Below are 21,789 nucleotides of genomic sequence, written 5' to 3'. Positions count from 1 at the left end.
TGCATGAATAATGTAAAATAGTAACGTTGCAATCAATTTAAATAGATCAGTATAAGAGCAAAAGATTTGTATTGGTTGAATCTTTACAAGAAACCGTACCCCTTAATACCAAATCATCAAAAATAAGAAAAAATTACCTAAAGCTCAAGAAAATTGAATTAGTTTTGATATTTATATGTATGTATGTAACGTATCATGAGATTTGTATGCATGTAACGTATCATGAGATTTGTATGTGTGCATATACTTCAAGTTGTTCGCCTAAAGTAATTAATCAAACTGCTTGTAATCAAAATCAGATTGCGAGCGATGCATGGGAGAAATTTCTCCCATAATATTGTGGAAGCCAATGAAGGGTTGACTTGAGCTTCATTACTTAATGAATGAAACTTACGACTTGCTTCCCTTAATAAATCTTGTAAGTAAAATTAGAAAGAAAATTTCATTCATTAATGCACAACTGTACGTGAAAGATCGGTCTATTCAATGTTCACTCCCTATAAATAGCTCACTCCTTTTCCATTTTACATATCAATTCCAAATCCTTAGCCTATACCAAGCTTCTTCATTCCTTATAATTATTTTTTCATAGCCATTTGAATTGCCAATTACAATGGCTTTGAAAACTTCCTTTTTGTTCGCTTGTTTCCTTCTCGTATCCACCCAGGTATTGATAAATGCATAATTTCATTTCTCATAATGCATTTATAAAAACATTGCAAACTTTTTTGATACGCTCATTTTTCTTTTAGTATAGGCATACATTTTATATCATATTTATGCAATGAAAAGTGATCAATAGGGGCAATCTAAACGTGCATGCTTGGTTATATAGTAGTGCAAAACACTTTTTTTTTTTTTTTGAAAGAGAAGCATATATTTATAATTAATATAAGGGTGTGTTTTCTTCATATTATTTTCAGTTCAGTTCTTAATTTCCTTCTCTCATAAAATATTCAATTCAATTCAATTCTTAATTTTCTTCTCTCATAAAATATTCAGTTCAGTTCACTCAATCAGCCCTAAGTGTCACTTATATAGTCATTGAATTCAAGGGACAATACTATTCACATAAAATGAAGTGCATAACAATTTTTGTTCACACGTCATACGCATATATAATTCTTTTTTATGCATATACACAAATGATTTATCCTTGCTTGGTTTTCTTAACATAACTTCCTTGAGTTGATGTATATTTTTTTCCTAAAACTATAAATTTTTGTATGCAGGTGTACGCTAATTGTCCACCACCTGAAGTTCACACTTCTCCCCCAGTCTACACCCCACCAACGGCTCCAACCACTCCCTCTACTCCTGCCACTCCACCAACTGCCACTCTTCCAACTCCCGCAACTCCACCGGTCTCCACCCCACCAACCACTCCTCCAACTACCGCCACTCCCCCAACCTACACTCCAACCACTCCTCCCACAACTCCCCCAACCCCCGCCACCCCTCCAACCACCTCCACACCCCCAACCTACACCCCATCCACTCCCCCAACAACCGCAACTCCCCCAACAACTTCCACTCCCCCCGCAACACCCCCAACAACCGCTACCCCCCCGACCTACACTCCTGATACACCTCCTACAACTCCAGCCACACCCCCAGCCACCGCAACTCCCCCAACCACTGCCACACCCCCAATTACCGCCACCCCCCCAACCTACACTCCCGATACACCTCCTACAACTCCAGCCACACCCCCAACAACCGCAACTCCCCCAACCACCACCTCCCCCCCACCACAAACTCCATCCTCTCCTCCAACTACCTCTACTCCCCCAACTTACACGCCTACCCCGGCAACTCCTTACAACCACGGTATGTTACGTTACAAGCTCTTTTAATTGAATTTTATTGTATATCTCATACTGAACATATTTATTTAATTTAGAGAACATAATTTGGCTTCTAATAAATGTTTCAAAAGAAGTATTCAATAAGGAGAGTACAAAAAAATAAAAATAAAAAAGATTCAAATTGTTTGTAATTTTGGATCTATTATATTTAATCTTGCATCTCTATGACTATATAACTTTATTGTTAACGTATTCAATTAACACAATTAAGGTAACATCACTAACATGGTCATGTGTGTTTGGAATATGTTAGGGTTCTGCCCAACGGAGTGCTTTAAGAGGTGCCAAGCTTCCCCCGCTTACGTCGGAAGGACAAGGATGTGTGTGAGGATATGCAGTCAATGTTGTATAGCAAACTCTAAATGTGTTCCCGGCCCTGCCGTCACTTGCCCATCCTGGAACGACATCGTCTACCACGGTGTTACCGTCAAGTGCCCTTAAATGCATCATACATTAATCCAACACCACTTTGTTTCAACGTAAAACTACAATTTTACAATTATATATGTACTCCGCACGTACTATGTTAGCAACATAATTAAGTTCTTGGAACTTTATTTTAGTTACTTCCATTTCTAATCCTTTCATATAATTAGTACGTCAAAATATATAAACTTGTCAATCAAGGTGGTAACATGCACTAATTAATTGGAGATTATCTCAATTAATTGTCCTATAGCAGTGCTCTTACTTCCTAGCTAGTTAGTCTGTTGTACTAGCTCTTGCTTTAATTTAAACAATAATTGAATGAAGTGTAGTTTTTCCCTAAGTTTATCATATGGTCCAATTCCTATATTTCATATTTTTTTCGTACTTTTTTTTTTTTGGAGGGATTTTTCGTACTTGATTAGTGTTAATCTAAACTAATTTAAGCTCAATTATATTTCAGATGTTAAAATTAGCTAATTTTTAATCTGTATAATTGTGAAAATGTAGATTGATTAATTACACATGATGTACAACTGACGACGTCTATGCAATGAATATTTACATTGGGGACCAAGCAATAAAACATTAACCACATTTAAAAATCGACTAAAGTTTCATACAATGAAGAACACCCATCATATTTAATATATACCTTCGTGTCAAACTTGTCTTCTCATTGTTAATGTCACTTTTGGACCATATATATGATGACCAAATTAGATATCTATACAATAGTTAAACTTTAAAGTCTTGACTCACGAGTAATTACAATTTTAGTTATACAACCGGTTATAATCTGCTTGATTGATTGGGTTTGGTTCAACCCGGATTTTATATCTATTGTCATTTCAGTTTAAATTAATTGGATCTACCCTACATCGTATTGAGTAGGCGGCTGATGTCTAACAATATTAAAATCATGCATCAATCGTCAATATTCGACAACAATTACACTAATAAATAAAACAATGATGTTAAAGAAATTAAAACTAGCTAATTATGATTTGGATGACTACATAGAGGCAAGGAGATTCAAATGACTTTAACAACGCCGTGATTAAGATGAAATTATATTAAATTAGAGTAAAAACGACCTTAATTATTTTTATCATATATACTCCATTATTGATGTCTACTACTCTTTGATATACTACATTCTACAAGAATATATATACATAAATAGTGAATAAAGCTAAGCTAAAGAACCCTCAAAACTTTAACAACCATAAAATTATATTGTTAGTAAAAATGAAAAACAAGCCTCACGCAGTATGTGTAGCTTTTCCAGCACAAGGTCATTTAATTCCTATGATGCAATTAGCCAAACTCATACATTCTAGAGGCTTCTACATAACCTTCGTTAACACCCACTTTAATCACAACCGTCTGATCAAGGCCAACAAGGGTTCATCACCGTTGGATGATGATGATGAGTGGGTCAACTGTTTTCCTGATTTCAAGTTTGAAAGTATGGATGATGGATTACCACCGTCCAATCGTGATGCAACCCAAGACCCTCCTACTCTATGTTATGCTCTGCGTGACAATTGTTTGCCTGCTTCTCGTGAGCTCTTGGCGAGGATACGAGCCAAGGCTGGTGTTCCTCCGATGACATGTGTCATTGCTGATGGGTTGTTGGGTGGTGTTGTTGAAGCTGCTAGAGAGATTGGTGTTCCGGATTTCCAATTATGGACTGCCTCTGCTTGTGGTTTCTTGGGTTATCTTTATTATCCTCAACTTCTTGAAAGGGGAATTATTCCCTTTAAAGGTTAGTAAATTTAATTGACTAAAAAAAAAAACAAAAAAAAAAAAAAAAAAGAAAAAGAAAATTGACTCTCGTGATTATTGCATGATCTGGAACCACCGTGTTTATCTATGTATAAGTAATTAACGATTTATGATTCTGACCAACAAATAATAACTAGGAATGATAAGTGTTTTATCAATAATTTGTTAATTAGGACTATAGTAAATAGGCAAATAGTACTATAGATAATGTGGAGTACTATAGATAATGTGTAAGGTATGAAGTGGTGATTATTCAACCTTGTATTTTGTTGTATAGTGCATAAGTCTTTACATATCACAATCATGATAAGATGCAAAATAGTATTGAAAAACATATTTGAAATATTTAATTATTTTACACGTAAGATGTGATAAGAATCTGATAATCTATTTAAACATTACATATGCAACCTTAATGTTTGGTCCTATGAAGTTCTTTTTGTTACTTTTCTTCACATGGAGGCCAAAGAGTTTTAAATATACAAACTGTTAATTTATATTAAATGTTAGGCTATGTTTGACAAGAAGTTTCATATAATTACAACGGATTGTTTTAGGGTTTTCAAATATCATACGAATTCAGTATATTACAATTTCACAATATATAATATTAAAGTTGTGAACAACTCAACGTCTAAGAAAGTTAAATAAATGTGATAACTAAATCTGGATATATAGAGAGGAGTAAATCATCGGTCTAATTTTTATTTTGTGATGCTCGTAGATGAAAAGTACAAGCACGACGGAACCTTAAACACGCCAGTGAATTGGATCCCGGGCATGGAGAACATGCGCCTTGGAGATCTTCCATCTCTTATGAGAATCACAAATGAAGATGAAATTCTTTTCACATTTCAAAAAGAACAAGTTCAAAGCGGTCTCAAAGCATCTGCCTTAATATTCAACACTTTCGATTCATTCGAGCAACGAGTTTTAGAGGCCATTAAATCAAATATCTCCCCTCAAGTCTACACAATTGGCCCACTTCCAATACTAGAGCAAAAGCATGTACCTGAAAGCCCATTAAAGTCATTTCGGCCCACTTTATGGAAAGATGATATCCAATGTCTTGAGTGGTTGGCCCAAAGAAAGCCCAAATCAGTTGTGTATGTAAACTATGGTAGTGTTACTACAATGTCTAAGGAAAATGTTGTTGAATTTGCATGGGGTTTAGCCAATAGCAAGCACCCATTCTTGTGGGTCCTACGTCCGGATGTTGTTAGCATGGAGGAATTTGAGTTATTGCCTAAGGAATTTTTTGATGAGATTAGGGATAGAGGATTGGTGGTCAGTTGGTGTCCACAAGAGCAAGTGTTGATTCATTTCGCGGTTGGTGTTTTCTTGACACATTGTGGATGGAATTCTTTGCTCGAGGCTGTGTGTAGAGGTGGTTTGCCTGTTATTTGTTGGCCGTTCTTTTTTGAGCAACCCACGAACTGTAGGTACGCGTGTTTGGATGATGAGTGGGGGGTTGGGCTAGAGGTTAATCAAGAGGTTAAGAGAAAGGAGATTGAGGATTTGGTTAGAGAAATGATGGATGGAAAGAAAGGGGAGAAGTTAAGAAAAAATGCTTTGGGTTGGCAAGAGAAAGCCGAGGAGGCTACCAATGTTGGAGGTTCATCCTTTGATAATTTTGAGAGGCTTATCAAAGAGGCTCTTCATTGTGATGCATCGATTAGTTAAAAAAATCTATGATTAGCCTAGTTCAGTGACGAACTAGTGAGATTGTACTATAAGACCAATTTGTTATGTAATATGAGTATGAAATATGTGAATGCACCATGAATTTTTTCTTTATTATTGATTTTATATGGTATTGCACAAGATTGTGTAATACTACATATTAGTATTTTATATCAAATGTTTATCTTGCATAGATACTGAAAACTCAATTAAAATTATTGAAACATGCAAAATCAAAACGTTATACATGGTACCAGTATTAAAATTCGCAAATGAGAACAATAAGCGGGGTGGTGGCGCAGTTGGCTAGCGCGTAGGTCTCATAGCTTCTGAGTAATCCTGAGGTCGAGAGTTCGAGCCTCTCTCACCCCAATTTTTGTTAAATTCATTTTGCTCTTCAGCAGATTTCTTGTACTAATAAGCTTTGGAATTGAAAATTTATACTCCGGCAATGTTGCGAGTGTCTTTTAATGCGCAACATGTGAAGAATAAATTTAGACAGAGTACCTAGATCTGCCTCCCATTTACTAGGAATTTTTAGTGTAACACCAAATACAAGTAGTTTCAAATTTTTATTGATTAAGTTTTCATAAATGCTTTGATCATCTAATTTACCTAGAAAAATTAACAATTGATACCCAAAATACTAAAGATATTAATGTTCAAAATTAATATTGAAAATAAATTGCCAATTTTCCGACTTTTGCTTGTTAGTTTTATAGTTTTTTTTTAATCTTCCGTACATGCTAATTTAGTATGTAAACTGAGCTATCGAAAAATTGTAAATAGATCAACAACTCTATCTAGCTAACATGTTTTTTTCATAATAAAATCAACAATTATAATGACTACGACCCTGTTTGACGGTAGCATTTAAGGTAGCAGTTAGCGTTTGGACCAAGTCAAAACACTAGTAGGAAAAAATAGTAAAGGTAGCGTTTTATGTAGCGGATAGTGGTAAAGATAGCGTTTTATGTCGCGGATAGTGGTAAAGATAGCGTTTTATGTCGCGGATAGTGGTAAAGGTATCGTTTAAGTAGCTTTTGTTAACCGTTGAAAATATTAGCATTTGAAAGGTAGCGGGGGTAACGTTTGATAAATTTTGTTTACTTTTTAATTGTTATGCATGTATTTTTATCGTATTAACACTTCAACCGCTATTTTTGCCAAGCGCTCATATTATTAACCATAAGATTGTAATATAGCCTCTACCCACTAGTTATTAACCTAACTACTCACTACTCTAACAACTACATACTACTCGACCGCTAAAACTACTCGTTATCGCTAGTTCTACCAAATAGAAGTAGGGAGTAATAGAAGTCACAAATCATAGATTCATACTCACTCGTTATATTCAACTCCTATTGCTAAACACTAGCGTAGTGACTGCCGACTTTTCATAAGAGCGCGACCCATTGCACCGTCCCTCACTTCTTTAACGTCTTTTTGAAACTGCAGGTTTCTTCTTCATCCTTCTTCATTGTCGTTTATTTCTCCATACAAAATTTAAGATCTTGTTAACTAACTCAATACTAAATTACTAATTCAATCACTGCAACTTTACTTTCACCCATTTACTAATTTATGATTTGATCTGCTTAATTTTTCCCTCATTTGATTTGATCCAACTTCTATAAATTTCAATTGTTGTATACTTGTATTATCTACTTCTACTTGTTGCTAACCTGCTTTTGTTTTGGATTAATATTCAAATTCTGTATTATTTGCTTGTTAGAATCAAAATCTAACAAATTCCCATTATTTAGAGTAAGACGATTTGTAATATGGTATTAACAAGTTCAGTTTTTGAATTGTTAGCTATATACACAATTTAGGGTTTATATGATGCTGTTTTAATAGTTGGTTATTCAGAATATATGAACTGGATCAAATGAGCTATTAGATCAGTATTGAATCACAGGACAGTTTGCTTTTTTTTTTTTTTTTTTTTTTTCTGTTTTTCAGCTTTTGGTAGGATTGTCAACTCTGGTAACAGATTAGTTCTGTAGGAGAATAATCACTGATCAATGGTAGGCCCACACAATCGAGCCGGATCTAGTGGACGATTACGGGAGGCTGACCTTGTTGTTGGTGATTTAGAGAATGATATAGCAAGGAAGAAAGATAAAGAGAAGGGCGATTCGTGTAAGGCGAGCATTTCTGATTATGTATGTAATGCAGTTGATGATCATTTTTTTGGAGTAGAAAAAGTTGGTGGTGGGAATGGAAAAGGAAAATTGCAGCATAATTTATGTAGTTTTGTTCTTAAGCTAGCTGTAGCTCTAATAGCATTCTTTGTGCTTCTTACATCTATTAGACGGATGGTTTCTATCACGAATAAACCATTACGCGTAGATAACGTTGCTGGTGGTTACTGGTGGATACAGCTCCAAGAACAGCTCATTTCTGACTTTTCGGATATTCAAGAGCTTTCTCTTGGCTCCTCAAGGGTCAAAGAAATCGAGTTTTGCTCTCAGGAGTTTGAAAATTATGTGCCTTGCTTTAACACTTCTGAAAATGCTGGGAACTCCTACTTGGAACGTCAGTGTGAAAGGGGTTCAAGGCTGAATTGCGTGGTTCTTCCACCGAGGAATTATAGGTTACCTCTTAGGTGGCCTTCTGGTAGGGATGTGATTTGGTATGCTAATGTGAAGATTTCTGCTCAAGAGGTTTTGACTTCTGGAGCCGTGACAAAGAGGTTAGTGGGGGCAGGAGGAGCTTTTTGTGTTTCTAGTTTAATGAAGACGTGAAGTGTATTTATGTCCTATAACCTGTGTTGCAGGTTGATGATGTTGGAAGACGACCAGATATCATTTCGTTCAGACTCTCTCATGTTTGATGGAGTTGACGACTACTCACATCAAATTGCAGACATGATTGGTCTCAGAAGTGTGTCTGACTTCAATCAAGCAGGAGTAAGTTCCAACCTCTATTCCCCACAATATCGTAGCTATCAAAATTTATGTTGTATGTTAGTAACACTTTCTCTCAAGTTAAATCGTATGAGACTTGCTTGAACTTTTAGAAGGAAAACTCCTCTGCCTACAATAAAGAGTAAGTTGAAAAATGTGATAGTTATCTTTCGATGATTCAGCATGTAACTTTGGTTTTTTATGTAGCTGGAATCAAACAATTGTTTATTTGTTGGAGAGGATGTAGATGTACACCTCAATATTTTGGCTGGCACTGATCAATGATAACATCTTGAATGTGTCTGGCAGTATCATAATTTTTGTTAAGTCTTCACAGTTGCAAGGTGTTGGATTGATTTAAAATTTCTACTCTATCTTAAATATTAATGATTGACTAATTCAGTATATGAAAGATTGTTAAACTGCATTACTGATACCTCTACCTTTCTGGCTAGTGTAATCAGTTCTTTTTCTCTGTGTAGCTGAGGAAAACTTTAAACAAATTTGCATGGCTTATTCTTAATTTTTACTTCGTAGCTGTTAGTCCAATTTGAACAGATTCCTGCCCTATAAATTTAACTTTTTTCTGTTAATCTTGTCTTTCAGATAAGATCTGTTTTGGACATTGGGTGTGGCTATGGTAGTTTTGGCGCCCATCTCTTTTCACGAAATTTGTTGACGATGTGTATTGCAAATTATGAACCTTCTGGTAGTCAAGTTCAGTTAACACTTGAAAGAGGTCTCCCTGCAATGATTGCTTCCTTCAGTTCAAAGCGGCTGCCTTTCTCATCACTTTCCTTTGACATGTTGCATTGTGCGAGATGTGGTATTGACTGGGATGAAAAAGGTAATCATTACCCCCTTCCCCTGGCCAAAAAAAAAAAAAAAAAAAAAAAAAAAGACTCGAAAGAGTAGACTCCTTGGATGAAAAAAAAAGACCTAATATGCCTTGTTATGCAGATGGGATTTTTCTAGTTGAAGCTGACCGACTTCTGAAGCCGGGAGGGTATTTTGTCTGGACTTCACCAGTTGCTGGTATGCATGGATCACATGAAACCAATGAAAATCAAAAGAAATGGCAATTTGTCCTTCAATTTGCAGAAAGTCTATGCTGGGATATGCTATCACAGCAAGATGATACAGTTATCTGGAGAAAGACCACTCAAAGAAATTGTTATGCTCACAAGTAATTTCTGTCTCTAAGAATAATGTTTCACAATAGAGTTGCAGCGAGCAATTAGATGTGATAATATGAATGCTACCGTGTAAGATTTTCATGCTTTTGTTGATCTTTCTATGTTTTTGTCTTGTGTTTCATCCAGGAAGCATAGTTCAAACCCTCCTATCTGTGAGAAGAACTATGATGTTGAATCTCCATACTATCAACCCCTCCATCTATGCATAGGCGGAACTCATAGTGAAAGATGGATCCCAATTGAACAACGCACAGCTTGGCCCTCTAGAGCAAGTCTAAATTCTAGTGAAATTAGGATGTATGGTATGCTATCAAACTCTTCCTTTTATTATATATAATCCTTAGTTCGTTGCAGTGTTGTTTCATCAGAATCATCACCGAGCATTTCTTTATATGTAACAGGTGTCCTTCCTGAAGTGTTTTCCGTGGACTCCCTGAAGTGGAAGTCAGCAATTCAGGAATATTGGTCTTTATTGTCACCCCAGATATTCTCTGACCATCCGAAGAGACCTGGTGATGAGGATCCCTCACCACCTTTTAACATGCTTAGGAATGTATTGGACATGAATGCCCAGTTTGGTGGATTTAATCATGCCTTGCTGGAAGCAGGGAAAAATCTGTGGGTCATGAATGTGGTTCCTATGACTGCAGCTAACTCACTCCCCTTGATCCATGACAGAGGATTTATAGGCACATCCCATGATTGGTAGGTGTTAACCTTTGTGTGATAAAAACTTCTTTGTTGATATGCAATAGGGAATCTCTTCGCTTTGGAAACTATATACATAATTCACATTTGATAGTATGCCCTTTATGACTGATTATTGCTGAGACTTATTTGTGGATTCACTGTGCAAAATTGATTTTAACGGTCCTTTTTCAAAATTCTGACTGCATTTTTTTTTTTTTTTTCAAGGTGTGAAGCTTTTCCATCATACCCAAGAACTTATGATATGATCCATGCTGATGGACTGCTATCACTTGAGACACGTCAGCATCGGAAGTGCACAATGCTTGATCTCTTCTTAGACATAGACAGACTCCTTCGTCCAGAGGTATGCTGAATGCACATTTTTTATCATAAATTGTGATGATTATATGTTTTTCTTGCTATTCTCTTTACCTAAAAAAATTGGCCACTGTCCACTGGTACTGAAAATTTTCCTTTCCCAGGGTTGGGTTATATTCAGTGACACACCTTCAATGATTGAACTAGCTAGAACACTTGCGACAAGATTTAGATGGGATGCCCGGACTGTAGATGTGGAAGCAAATATTGATGAGAGAGTACTCATATGCCGTAAGCCCTTTCCAGGGGACAAAGTATGAACATATGATGTTGCTCCTCTTTCATAGCATGATAGTGTTTGGTTTGATTATGTTGCTGTGGTCACCAAGGACCATATGGGAAGACAGAGATAGTTCTGTATGTGCCTTTGTTGGATTCCTAACTAATGTATAGACTATAAAGATACTAAACTTGTATTCTTTATGGGGATAGGTGGAGATGGGAAATTGCTGATAGCTAATTTATTACATTAAATTTTACCGAAGTGCCGGCGGGAAATTGGAACATTTTTTTTTTTAGAATATGAAGTCAGATATGTATTGTTGAATAACAGTAAACTATGTATGTTGTATACGGAGTAACGTATTATTTCAAATTATATAGAAACAGATTGAACTTTCTTTAACTCTTATCTTTTCCTTCCTTTATCATCAGTTTTTTTTTTTTCATAGTTCTGTCATATATAATTTCATCAGTTCTAGATGATGCTACCCTTGACCCTTGTTGCTGTACTGCATATTTTAGTGGATAATGTACCTAATAAAGACTGAAATTGAAGTAAATGTCAGCAAGCTTAAATCAAATATCTAATTATAATCCGTCTGTACCTAAAATAAGTTACATCTGGGGTTTTTCTAGGCGACGTGTGAATGAACGCAACCCGTATTTAGAGGCCCCACAAACAAGGTGCCAATTAACAGTTGAATGGCATCTTATCCCTAATTTAAGTCCATCTCTATCAATCGTTCAAAAACAAGTCCATCTCTATCATAGAAGTTGACATTTGCACCAAAAAGTAAAACAGAGGGAATAAAACAAATGGCAAAAATGAAACAAAGTATTGAAATTGTCTTCTGAATTGAAGCCAAACGCACTTGAATACTCATGCAGTGTAGATTAGAGAATATATTTCACAAACATAATTTCTCCAAAAAAGAACTACCTATGAAGTCTCCATCAAATTCAGAAATCACCTCCCCCACAAGATTAGGACTGACATCAATTTGCCCTTATTTTATAGGTCCAATCCCAACATAAATGACCCCTGATACCTCTAAAAGACAAATAAAGTTTACATTTTTAAACTCATACTGTATAAATAACAACAAAAGAAAGTGTTCTTTCTCAAAAACAAATCAGATGGAACCTCAAATTCATCAGCAACTTTCAGAAAACTTAAACCATCAAATCCAAGAAAACCCAACTCCAGACCCAATTCACCAGAAATTTCCCTACAATTTCTGGGGTACCCTTAAAGAAAACCTCAGTTTCAGGTCAAAATGGGGGGAATTGAATGGTGCAATGGGAGATTTGGGCACTTATATCCCAATAGTGCTGGCCTTAACATTGTCAAGAAATCTTGATTTGGGTACTACCCTTATATTTACAGGTATTTACAACATTGTTACTGGTGCAATCTATGGCATACCAATGCCGGTTCAACCTATGAAATCAATTGCAGCAGTTGCTATTGCTAATCCAGATTTTGGGATTCCAGAGGTTATGGCAGCAGGGATTTGTACAGCAGGAATTTTATTTGTATTGGGTGTTACACAATTGATGCAGCTTGTTTATCTGTTAATTCCTTTATCTGTTGTTAGAGGGATTCAGGTTTCACAAGGGTTGAAATTTGCAATGGCTGCTGTTAAGTATATAACAAAAGAGCAGGATTTTGCCAAGTCTAAGAGTGTAGGTGACAGGCCTTGGTTGGGTTTGGATGGTTTGTTATTGGCTATTGTTTGTGCATGTTTCATCATTCTTGTGAATGGGGCTGGAGAGGATAGACAGAATGGTGGTGGGTGTGACTTGGAATCGAGTGGCGAAAGCGGGGCCGGTGCTGGTGGTGGTGATGAGATGGAGAGGAGGAGGGGTTTGGGAAGTAAGGGTTTTAGGAGGGGTTTGTATTCACTTCCTAGTGCTGTTATGATCTTCTTGTTAGGGGTAATTTTGGCATTTGTAAGTGGACCTAAAGAAGTGTTCAAGGGTTTCAAATTTGGACCTTCTCCTATTCATGTTATAAACATCTCTAAGGAGTCTTGGAAACAAGGGTTCATCCAAGGTACAATCCCACAATTGCCTTTATCTGTGTTAAACTCGGTTATTGCGGTTTGCAAGTTGTCATCAGACCTTTTTCCGGGGAAGGATTTTTCGGCGACATCACTTTCTGTGACTGTTGGAATGATGAACTTAGTTGGGTGCTGGTTTGGTGCTATACCGACTTGCCACGGAGCTGGTGGTCTCGCGGGGCAATACAAGTTCGGGGGGAGGAGTGGAATGTGTGTAGCCCTTTTGGGCATGGGAAAATTGGTAATTGGTGTTGTTTTGGGGAGTTCAATTGTCAAAATATTAGACCAATTTCCTGTAGGAGTCTTAGGGGTGTTACTTTTATTTGCTGGCCTAGAGCTCGCTATGGCTTGTAGGGATATGAACACGAAAGCCGAGGCGTTTGTGATGCTTTTGGTGACTGCTGTAACCCTTGTAGGATCAGGGGCATCACTTGGGTTCTTATGTGGGATTATCGCTCATTTTCTCCTTAAGTTGAGGATCTTGGACAGGCCACAATCTTTTCCTAGATTGTGGATGGAAAGAAATGCATACTAGTTTAAAACTGGTGAAAGTAATATATTGGAGTTTCTTGTTTTCTTGTTGGATAGCCATCGCTCTAGTGAATTTTGGATCGTCGCAAGCTAACAATTTAATTCTTTACTATCGTATGGTAATCTCAAATTTAACAAGAAATTAATATTAGACGAGTGCTAAAAAGCATTATGTGGGATACAATTTTATTTGTGGGTTCTATTATCTTTATTATGTGTGAGATGTATGTTGATTGATGAATTTATTTGATTATTGATTTATTTTTTTATTATTATTACTATTTATTTATTTTTTATTTTTTTTATTGATTTCTGATTTAATGATCCACTTTCGATCTTTAGCTCTCTGGTACAAACATAATCAAGTAATCAACATTACTATCAAATGTGTTAATCATGCATACTTGCCTTCCAGAGCAAATCTCAATTTAAGATATTCTGAAGTGTGCTTGGGAATCATATCATAAGATTTTTGGACCTACTTTCGCTGATAAAAAATTTCACTAGTGACAAATTCATTTTCAGGTTGGGTTTATTATGTGATAAACCTTCAATTGTAAAATAAAGTTGAAACTAATGATGTCTATAATATGATACTGATGTGCCAAGGTCAAATAAATTATTAGAATAACCCTAATTGATTATGATGTGGCCATTAATAATTTGTGATAATGTGATATAGCTGATCTAAGTCGATAAATATACATAAAGTTTATTAGAGCTAATAGTTTACCTTCCATAAGCTGACACAAGCAACATTACGTTCTATCTTAAGTTTAATTCTCTTAACAAAGAATAAAAAATGGAAAATAGAATCTTAATTGCTGTTAATTATGTATTACTCCATATTGTGAAATAAGTGGTTTGAAGTAGAACATCCAACCTTAGCTCAGTTGTTAGAGTGGAGGACTGTAGTGGGTATTAGAGCTGTCAATTCGGGTAAACGGGTCGGGTTTGGGTCGGGTCAACTCGGGTCGGGTAAATTCAGATTAATTCCATAACCTATGCGGGTCGGGTTTGGGTTAGGTCATGCTTGAGTCGGGTCACGTCGTCGGGTCATACTTCTTATTGGGTTTGGTTCGGGTTTAGGTCGAGTTAATAACAAGTCGGGTTAATTCGGGTCGAGTGAACAATAGGTCGGGTTTAATTCGGGTTTTCACGGGTTAAAACGGGTTAGGATAATTCTCGGGTTCGAGTCGGGTTCGGTTCAAGTCAATAATTTGCGGGTTGGAATCAGGTCGGGTCATTCTCGAGTTTGAGTCGGGTTCGGTTCAAGTCAATAATTTGCGGATTATAATTAGGTCGGGTCATTTTCAAGTCGGGTCATTCTCGGGTTCAAGTCGGGTTCGGTTCAAGTCAATAATTTGCGGGTTATAATCAGGTTAGGTCATTTCCAAGTCAGGTCATTCTCGGATTCAAGTCGGGTTATGTTCAAGTCAATAATTTGCAGGTTACAATCAGGTCGGGTCATTTCCAAGTCAGGTCATATTCGGGTTCAACTAACTATTAATAGATAATTATCATTTTTATCAAGCTAATTATTTCCTTTGACTATAAAATATATGGCAATATATATACTAGAGAATTATATTCTATAATTTAGGAAGATAATTATCTCCTTTTGACCTTACAATAAATATATACTATATTTAACTCTTAAATTTGAGGATGATGCTCCTTTCTTTTGCTGGCCTGGACCGACTTGGTCCCCTTAGACAAAATGCTTTGATCAACAATAATAAGGTGGTCTAAATTGCATTTAAGGTGATTTGAAATCGGGTTAGGAACAATTTGGGTTGAATTTAATTAGGTCAGGTCAATAACCAGTCGTGTTAATATCGAGTCAGATTAGTAACAGATCGGGTTGAATTTTTAGGTTGAGTAAGTAATAGGTATGGTAAAATTAGGGTCGGGTCAATAACAAGTCGGGTTGAATTTGGGTCAGGTCAATAACAAGTCAGGATGATTTCGGGTCGGGTTTGTTTGTAACAGGTTGGGTTAAATTCGGGTCGGGTTAGGAACGAGTCGAATTAAATTCAGATCAAGTTAGTAACAAGTAGGGTTAAATTCGGGTTTTTACGTGTTAAACCAAGTTTGGGTCAATTTCGGTTCAAGTCGGGTTCAGTGAAAGTTAATTAAATTAGCTGATGTAAATCGACAAATCGGTGCAAGTTGTAAACCGGTATATTGGTCGTTTAAAAGCAAATTAAATGGTTCAACACAACCAATTGGACTCCCAGAGGGTATTAGGGACCATGGTAAAAGTTTCGCCAATTTTTATTTCCGGGCGAAAAAAAAGTCAAAAAATTCCAAAATTGAAGGCTAATTATCCACGCTTTTTAGGAAATTTAAGAGGTTTCGGGGCCAGGTGTCGAAAAGTCTTAAAATTCTATGGGATATATCTCGGGGTCATATAATACTGTTTGGAATCATATATGATCATTATTTGTTGTCATAAATATTCGTGATAGGCTTGAATTGATGAAATCGGTGCAAGTTGTAAACCGGTAAATGGGTCGTTTAAAGGCAAATTGGATGGTTCCACTAACCCAATTGGATTCCCGTAGGGTATTAGGGACCATGATAAACGTTTCGGCAATTTTTATTTCCGGACGGAAAAAATTTTAAAATTTCAAAATTGAAGGCTAATATCCACGCTTTTTGAGAAATTTTAGAAGTTTCGGGGCCCGGTGTAGAAAAGTATTAATATTTTAGAAGATACATCTCGGGGTCAAATAATGTCGTTTGGAACCATATACGCTCATTATATGTTGTCATAAATGTTCGTAGTAGGTTTGAGTTAATGATATCCGTGCAAGTTGTAAACCGGTAATTAAATTGGCTGTTTAAAGGAAAATTGGATGGTTCCACCAACCCAATTGGACTCCCGGAGGATATTAGGGACCATGGTAAATATTTCGGCAATTTTTATTTTCGGGCAAAAAAAAGTCAAAAAAATTCCAAAATTGAATACTAATATCCACGCTTTTTGAGAAATTTTGAAGGTTTCGGGGTTCGGTGTCGAAAAGTCTTGAAATTCTAGAGAATACATCTTGGGGTTATATAATGCTGTTTGGAACCACATATGATCATTATATGTTGTCATAAATATTCGGGGTAGGCTAGAGTTAATGAAATCGGTGCAAGTTGTACACCGAAAATTGGTCGTTTAAATGCAAATTGAAAGGTTCCACCCACTTAATTGGACTACCAGAGGGTATTAGGAACCATGGTAAACATTTCGGAAATTTTTATTTTTGGGGCGAAAAAAAGTCAAAACATTCAAAAATTAAAGGCTAATATCAATGCTTTTTTATTTTTGGAAATTTCGAAGGTTACGGAACCCAGTGTCGAAAAGAAATGAAATCTTAGGGAATACATCTCGGGGTCACATAATACTGTTTTAAACCATAAATGATCATTATATGTTGTCATAAATGTTCGTGGCGGTCTTTAGTTAATGAAATCGGTGCAAATTGTAAACCGGTAAATTCACCATTTAAAGGCAAATTGGATGGTTTCACCCACCTAATTGGACTCCCAGAGGATATTAGGTACCATGGTAAACATTTTCGGCAATTTTAATTTACAATCGCAAAAAATGTCAAAGAAATTCCAAAATTTAAGGTTAATATCCACGATTTTTGAGAAATTTTGAAATTTTCGAGGCTCGGTGTCGAAAATCCTGCAGATTTTAGGTAATACATCTCGGGGTCATATAATGCCATTTGAAGCCATATATGATCATTATATGTTTTTATAAATGTTTGTGGTATGCTAGATTTAATGAAATCGATGCAAGTTGTAAACCGGCAAATTGGTCGTTTAAAGGCAAATTGGATGGTTCCACCCATCCAATTGAACTCCCGGAGGATATTAGGGAACATGGTAAACATTTCGTCAAGTTTAATTTATGGGAAAAAAAAAAACAAAAAATTCCAAAATTAAAGACTAATATATGCGTTTTTTGAGAAATTTTGGAGGTTTCAGGACCCGGTTTCGAAAGACTTGAGATTTTAGGAAATATGTCTCGGGTTCATATAATGTCATTTGGAAACATTAATGATCATTATTTGTTGTCATAAATATTCGTGGCAGGCTTGAGTATGTTAATGAAATCGGTGCAAAATATAAACCGGTATTGGTCGTTTAGAGGCAAATTGGTGGTTCCACCCACCTTATTGCATTACCATAGGGTATTACGGACCATGATAAACATTTTGACAATTTTTATTTTCGGACGAAAAAAAGTTAAAAAATTCCAAAATGGAAGGCTTAATATTCACGCGTTTTGAGAAATTTTTTAGGTTTCAGGGCCCGGTGTCGAAAAGCTTTGGGATTTTAGGGGATAAATTTCGAGATCATTTAATTTAATATTGTTTTAAACCATATATGATCATTATATGATGTCGTACATGTTCGTGGTAGGCTTGAGTTAATGAAATCGGTGCTATTTATAAACAGGTAACTTCGCCATTTAAAGGAAAATTGGATGTTTCCACCTACCTAACTAGACTCCAAGAACGTATTTGGGACCATGGTAAACATTTCTGCAATTATTATTTACATGCGAAAAAGATTCAAAAAATTCCAAAATTTAAGGCTAATATCCATGCTTTTTGAGAAATTTTTGAGGTTTTTACGGTCCGGTATTGAAAATCCTAAAAATTTTAGGGGGTACATCTTGAGGTCATATAATTCCGTTTTGAACCATATATGATGATTATATGTTGTCATAAATATTCGTGGTAGGCTTGATTTAATTAAATCGGTGCAAGTTTTAAACCGGTAAATTGGCTGTTTAAAGTCAAATTGGATGGTTCCACCCAGCCAATTGGACTCCCGGAGGATATTAGGGACCATGGTAAACATTTTGGCAATTTTATTTCTGAGTGAAAAAAGTCAAAATTGAAGACTATTATCCACGCATTTTGCGAAATTTTGAAGGTTTCGTGACTCGGCGTCGAAAAGCCTTGAAATTTCAGGGAATACATCTTGGTGTCATATAATCTCGTTTGGAACCATATTTGATTATTATATGTTGTAATAAATTTTCGTGGTAGGCTTGAGTTAATGAAATCGGTGCAAGTTGTAAATCGGTAAATTTGTCGTTTAAAGGCAAATTGGATGGTTCCACCCACCCAATGAGACTGCCGGAGGATATTAGGGACCATGGTAAATATTTCGTCAATTTTTATTTCCGGGTGAAAATAAGTAAAAAATTTCATAAATTAAAGGCTTAATATCCACGCTTTTTGAGTAACTTTTGAGGTTTCGGGGCCCGTTGTCGAAAAACCTTAAGATTTTAGGGGATACTTCTCGGGGTCGTATAATGCCGTTTGGAACCATATGTTATCATAAATGTCCGTGGTAGGCTTGAAATAATGAAATCGGTGCAAGTTGTAAATCGATAAATTGGTCGTTTAAAGGCAAATTGTATGGTTATACCTACCCAATTGGACTCCGGGTGGGTATGATGGACCATGGTAAACATTTCGACAATTTTTATTTCCGGGCGAAAAAAAGTCTAAAATTTCAAAAATTGAAGGTGAATATCCACGCTTTTTGAGAAATTTAGTAATCTTCTGGGCCCGGTGTCTAAAAGTCTTGAAATTCTAGTGAATACATCTCGGGGTCATATAATGTCGTTTGGAACCATATATGACTAATATTTGTTGTCACAAATGTTCGAGGTAGGCTTGAGTTAATGAAATCGGTGCAAGTTGTAAACCGGTAAATTCGCCGTTTAAAGGCAAATTGGATGGTTTAACCCACCCTACTGAACTCTCGGAGGGTATTTGTAGACACCCATTTGTGTCTCCCCAAAACCAAACCCAATGATGAGTGCCTTTCACGTCGAATCATAATCGAATGAAACGAAAGTGTGGAAGGTCTAGTGTTGCGGAAAGTTTTTATTTCTTTTCTCTTCTCCCTGTTTTGGAAAGCTTTATTTTAAGAAAACAGCTAATCCAGTTTGGTTGGTCCATGATATGGGTCCAATAGTGGTGTAGTTGGATGGGGCTTGCAAAGACCTTTCCAACGATATATTATAAGCCCAATTTCGATGAATATTGAGGAAATTATGGCCAATTTACTGAACTGGGTCCGGTTTGACCTTTATGTACGGCCCAATGATCTAAGGGAGGGCCTAATATAATTTATCATTCCTAATGTAATTAAGAATGGTTTTAGTCTTCTAGAACATTCTAGAAGGTTCTTTTCATTCCTAATTCAATCAGGACTTTTCAGAGTTTTAATCAAGATCAAATAGCATTTTCGAAGAAATTATATTATTTTATCTTCCAGTACAGGAAATTTATCATATTTTCGAAAACGCGTTGAAAACCACTTTGGCGTCCAACCCCAGGCCTTGGCGCCTGGAACCAGGCTTGGCGCCAGACGCTAGCCATTGGCGCCTGGCGCTAGCCACTGGTGTCTGGCGCCAGTTAGCCAGGGTTGGCGCCAATGTTGTTTTACGATCTTCATACTCTATTTTGTTAAATTATCTTTCTTGGCTGATTTTCTCTATAAATATCGTATTAAAAACTCCGTTTTCATGATCATCTACAATCATCATTCACCAATTTTCCTGATTTTTCATCAACTCTCTTTATTCACCAACTATCTTCATCATTCATCAACAAGCATCAAATCGTTCATCAATTCTTTTCAATTCATTCATTCATCATTCTTTCTTTCATCAACTCTCAATAATATTAATTCTTTAGTATTCTTTTCTAAACTTTGCTTTTTAATACAAAATTCCGCATTCGCAAGATCTAGAAACACCTAGCCATATTCGAAGTTGCCTTCGCCCTAGACGTGAAAGGTTTTAATTTCTGAGGGTTTGGTCCCAAATCTCTCTTTCAATTATTTAATTTAATTGTTTTGATTATTATTTTCCTTGAAGTTACTAACGTTTGTATTTTGTTATTAGAAATAGGTACGAGGCATCAAAGTAAGTGCTTTAATTGATTAATTGATATTATGATGTAGAAATCATGTTTATATTGTTATTATGATATTCCAAGTATCATGTTTAGGGTATTTTTAATATTAAATATGATTGTTATGATGCTTCCTATATTCTTCCTAATATTTATGATTGTTAATATCATGTTAGGGTTAAAGATTTGATTTTTATTGTTTGGTGACATGCTAGGGTTTGTTATTAATCTTGTTAGTATCATGCCTAGGATCTTGCTATTTTTATTATGCTTTAACATGAATATTGTTATAATTATTATGATATGATTATTATTATTCTTCATGATTATTATTGATTATGTTCTTGGCACATTATTTATATTTATTGCTTGATCACTTTTATTGCATGTTAAAGGGAATTTGGTATTTGCAATCGCGCTTAATAAAATAATTAATAATCTTGTTAGGTTAACTTTGGTTATAATTCAAGTGATCGCCAATAATAGTTTATTTATGCATTAAATTCAACCAACATAGATTAAACAGGTTTAGGTTAATCCTATTGATTGCATGTTAGTCAGAAAGCGCACATGAATACGATCAGAATAAAGTAGAGGCCTATTATTAGGGCAGGTTCAATCTCTTTTAGGTTGGATTTGTACCTTCATCCCCGGACCCTTATTTGGTTCATGACCTTATGGAGTTGACGATTTCTTGGATCGTTAAGGGGTGTAACCTTCCCCTCGTGAACGGTTTACAAGTTCCTTAAAAAACTTGTTGGCGACTCTTTTGCTCTATCTTCTTCCCTTTTGGACGCCACCGTACTTTAGTGTATGATCACAGTGGGGTTCAAGCTAGTGGGATTTTAAAGGCTTGAAACTATTCCCTACAGTTTTATGGTCCATGGTAAACATTTCTGCAATTTTTATTTTCGGACGTAAAAAAGTCAAAAAAATTCCAAATTGAAGGCTGATATCAATGCTTTTTGAAAACTTTTGGAGGTTTCGGGGGCCGATGTTGAAAAGGCTTAAGATTTTAGAGGATATATCTCAGGGTTATATAATGTCGTTTGGAACCATATATGATCATTATATGTTGT

At 35.9% G+C, this 21,789-nt stretch overlaps 4 protein-coding genes and 1 non-coding gene across 7 annotated transcripts; all 5 read left to right on the top strand.

Moving 5' to 3' along the window:
• The first annotated feature begins 511 nt into the window (after positions 1–511).
• On the top strand, positions 512–2,637 carry LOC110682228 (gibberellin-regulated protein 14-like). The gene is made up of 3 exons (XM_021858501.1): positions 512–667; positions 1,233–1,830; positions 2,122–2,637. Exons 1-3 carry the CDS (start codon positions 614–616, stop codon positions 2,307–2,309), a joined length of 840 nt encoding a protein of 279 aa, XP_021714193.1. The 5' UTR covers positions 512–613; the 3' UTR covers positions 2,310–2,637.
• Positions 2,638–3,545: 908 nt separating this feature from the next.
• On the top strand, positions 3,546–5,882 carry LOC110682568 (linamarin synthase 2-like). Its single transcript, XM_021858923.1, has 2 exons — positions 3,546–4,065; positions 4,810–5,882. The coding sequence occupies exons 1-2, from the start codon at positions 3,546–3,548 to the stop codon at positions 5,766–5,768; spliced, it is 1,479 nt and encodes a 492-aa protein (XP_021714615.1). The 3' UTR covers positions 5,769–5,882.
• Positions 5,883–6,055: 173 nt separating this feature from the next.
• Positions 6,056–6,140, top strand: TRNAM-CAU. The gene is given in 2 exon segments: positions 6,056–6,093; positions 6,105–6,140. It is a non-coding gene; the product is annotated as a tRNA-Met (tRNA).
• A 941-nt stretch (positions 6,141–7,081) lies between these two features.
• On the top strand, positions 7,082–11,572 carry LOC110682226 (probable pectin methyltransferase QUA2). 3 transcript variants are annotated; one of them, XM_021858498.1, is made up of 10 exons: positions 7,087–7,229; positions 7,806–7,939; positions 8,089–8,469; positions 8,554–8,686; positions 9,290–9,530; positions 9,644–9,869; positions 10,006–10,181; positions 10,281–10,584; positions 10,795–10,933; positions 11,052–11,572. In XM_021858498.1, the coding sequence occupies exons 3-10, from the start codon at positions 8,093–8,095 to the stop codon at positions 11,205–11,207; spliced, it is 1,752 nt and encodes a 583-aa protein (XP_021714190.1). In that variant the 5' UTR covers positions 7,087–7,229; positions 7,806–7,939; positions 8,089–8,092; the 3' UTR covers positions 11,208–11,572. The 3 variants fall into 3 exon arrangements, with proteins under 3 accessions (XP_021714188.1, XP_021714189.1, XP_021714190.1); XM_021858496.1 differs by having other exon boundaries at positions 7,082–7,229; positions 7,737–8,469; XM_021858497.1 differs by having other exon boundaries at positions 7,085–7,229; positions 7,781–8,469.
• A 673-nt stretch (positions 11,573–12,245) lies between these two features.
• On the top strand, positions 12,246–14,036 carry LOC110682227 (molybdate transporter 1-like). The gene has a single exon (XM_021858500.1). The coding sequence runs from the start codon at positions 12,307–12,309 to the stop codon at positions 13,765–13,767; it is 1,461 nt and encodes a 486-aa protein (XP_021714192.1). The 5' UTR covers positions 12,246–12,306; the 3' UTR covers positions 13,768–14,036.
• Positions 14,037–21,789: the final 7,753 nt, after the last annotated feature.

The sequence above is a fragment of the Chenopodium quinoa genome, unplaced genomic scaffold, assembly GCF_001683475.1.
Source record: "Chenopodium quinoa cultivar QQ74 unplaced genomic scaffold, ASM168347v1, whole genome shotgun sequence".
In the NCBI taxonomy this organism is placed as follows: domain Eukaryota; kingdom Viridiplantae; phylum Streptophyta; class Magnoliopsida; order Caryophyllales; family Amaranthaceae; genus Chenopodium; species Chenopodium quinoa.
The sequence above is the reverse complement of the archived record's forward strand: the minus strand, read 5'-3'. Positions and strand labels throughout refer to the sequence as shown.

Excerpts from the sequence above, each read along its gene's own strand:
- LOC110682228 (XM_021858501.1), top strand. The coding sequence starts at position 614 with ATGGCTTTGAAAACTTCCTTTTTGTTCGCTTGTTTCCTTCTCGTATCC. Across the intron at positions 668-1,232 it reads TCCTTCTCGTATCCACCCAG|GTGTACGCTAATTGTCCACC; the intron begins GTATTGATAAAT and ends TTTTGTATGCAG. Across the intron at positions 1,831-2,121 it reads GGCAACTCCTTACAACCACG|GGTTCTGCCCAACGGAGTGC; the intron begins GTATGTTACGTT and ends GGAATATGTTAG.
- LOC110682568 (XM_021858923.1), top strand. The coding sequence starts at position 3,546 with ATGAAAAACAAGCCTCACGCAGTATGTGTAGCTTTTCCAGCACAAGGT. Across the intron at positions 4,066-4,809 it reads GGGAATTATTCCCTTTAAAG|ATGAAAAGTACAAGCACGAC; the intron begins GTTAGTAAATTT and ends TGATGCTCGTAG.
- LOC110682226 (XM_021858496.1), top strand. The coding sequence starts at position 7,799 with ATGGTAGGCCCACACAATCGAGCCGGATCTAGTGGACGATTACGGGAG. Across the intron at positions 8,470-8,553 it reads TCTGGAGCCGTGACAAAGAG|GTTGATGATGTTGGAAGACG; the intron begins GTTAGTGGGGGC and ends CCTGTGTTGCAG. Across the intron at positions 9,870-10,005 it reads AGAAATTGTTATGCTCACAA|GAAGCATAGTTCAAACCCTC; the intron begins GTAATTTCTGTC and ends TGTTTCATCCAG.
- LOC110682227 (XM_021858500.1), top strand. The coding sequence starts at position 12,307 with ATGGAACCTCAAATTCATCAGCAACTTTCAGAAAACTTAAACCATCAA.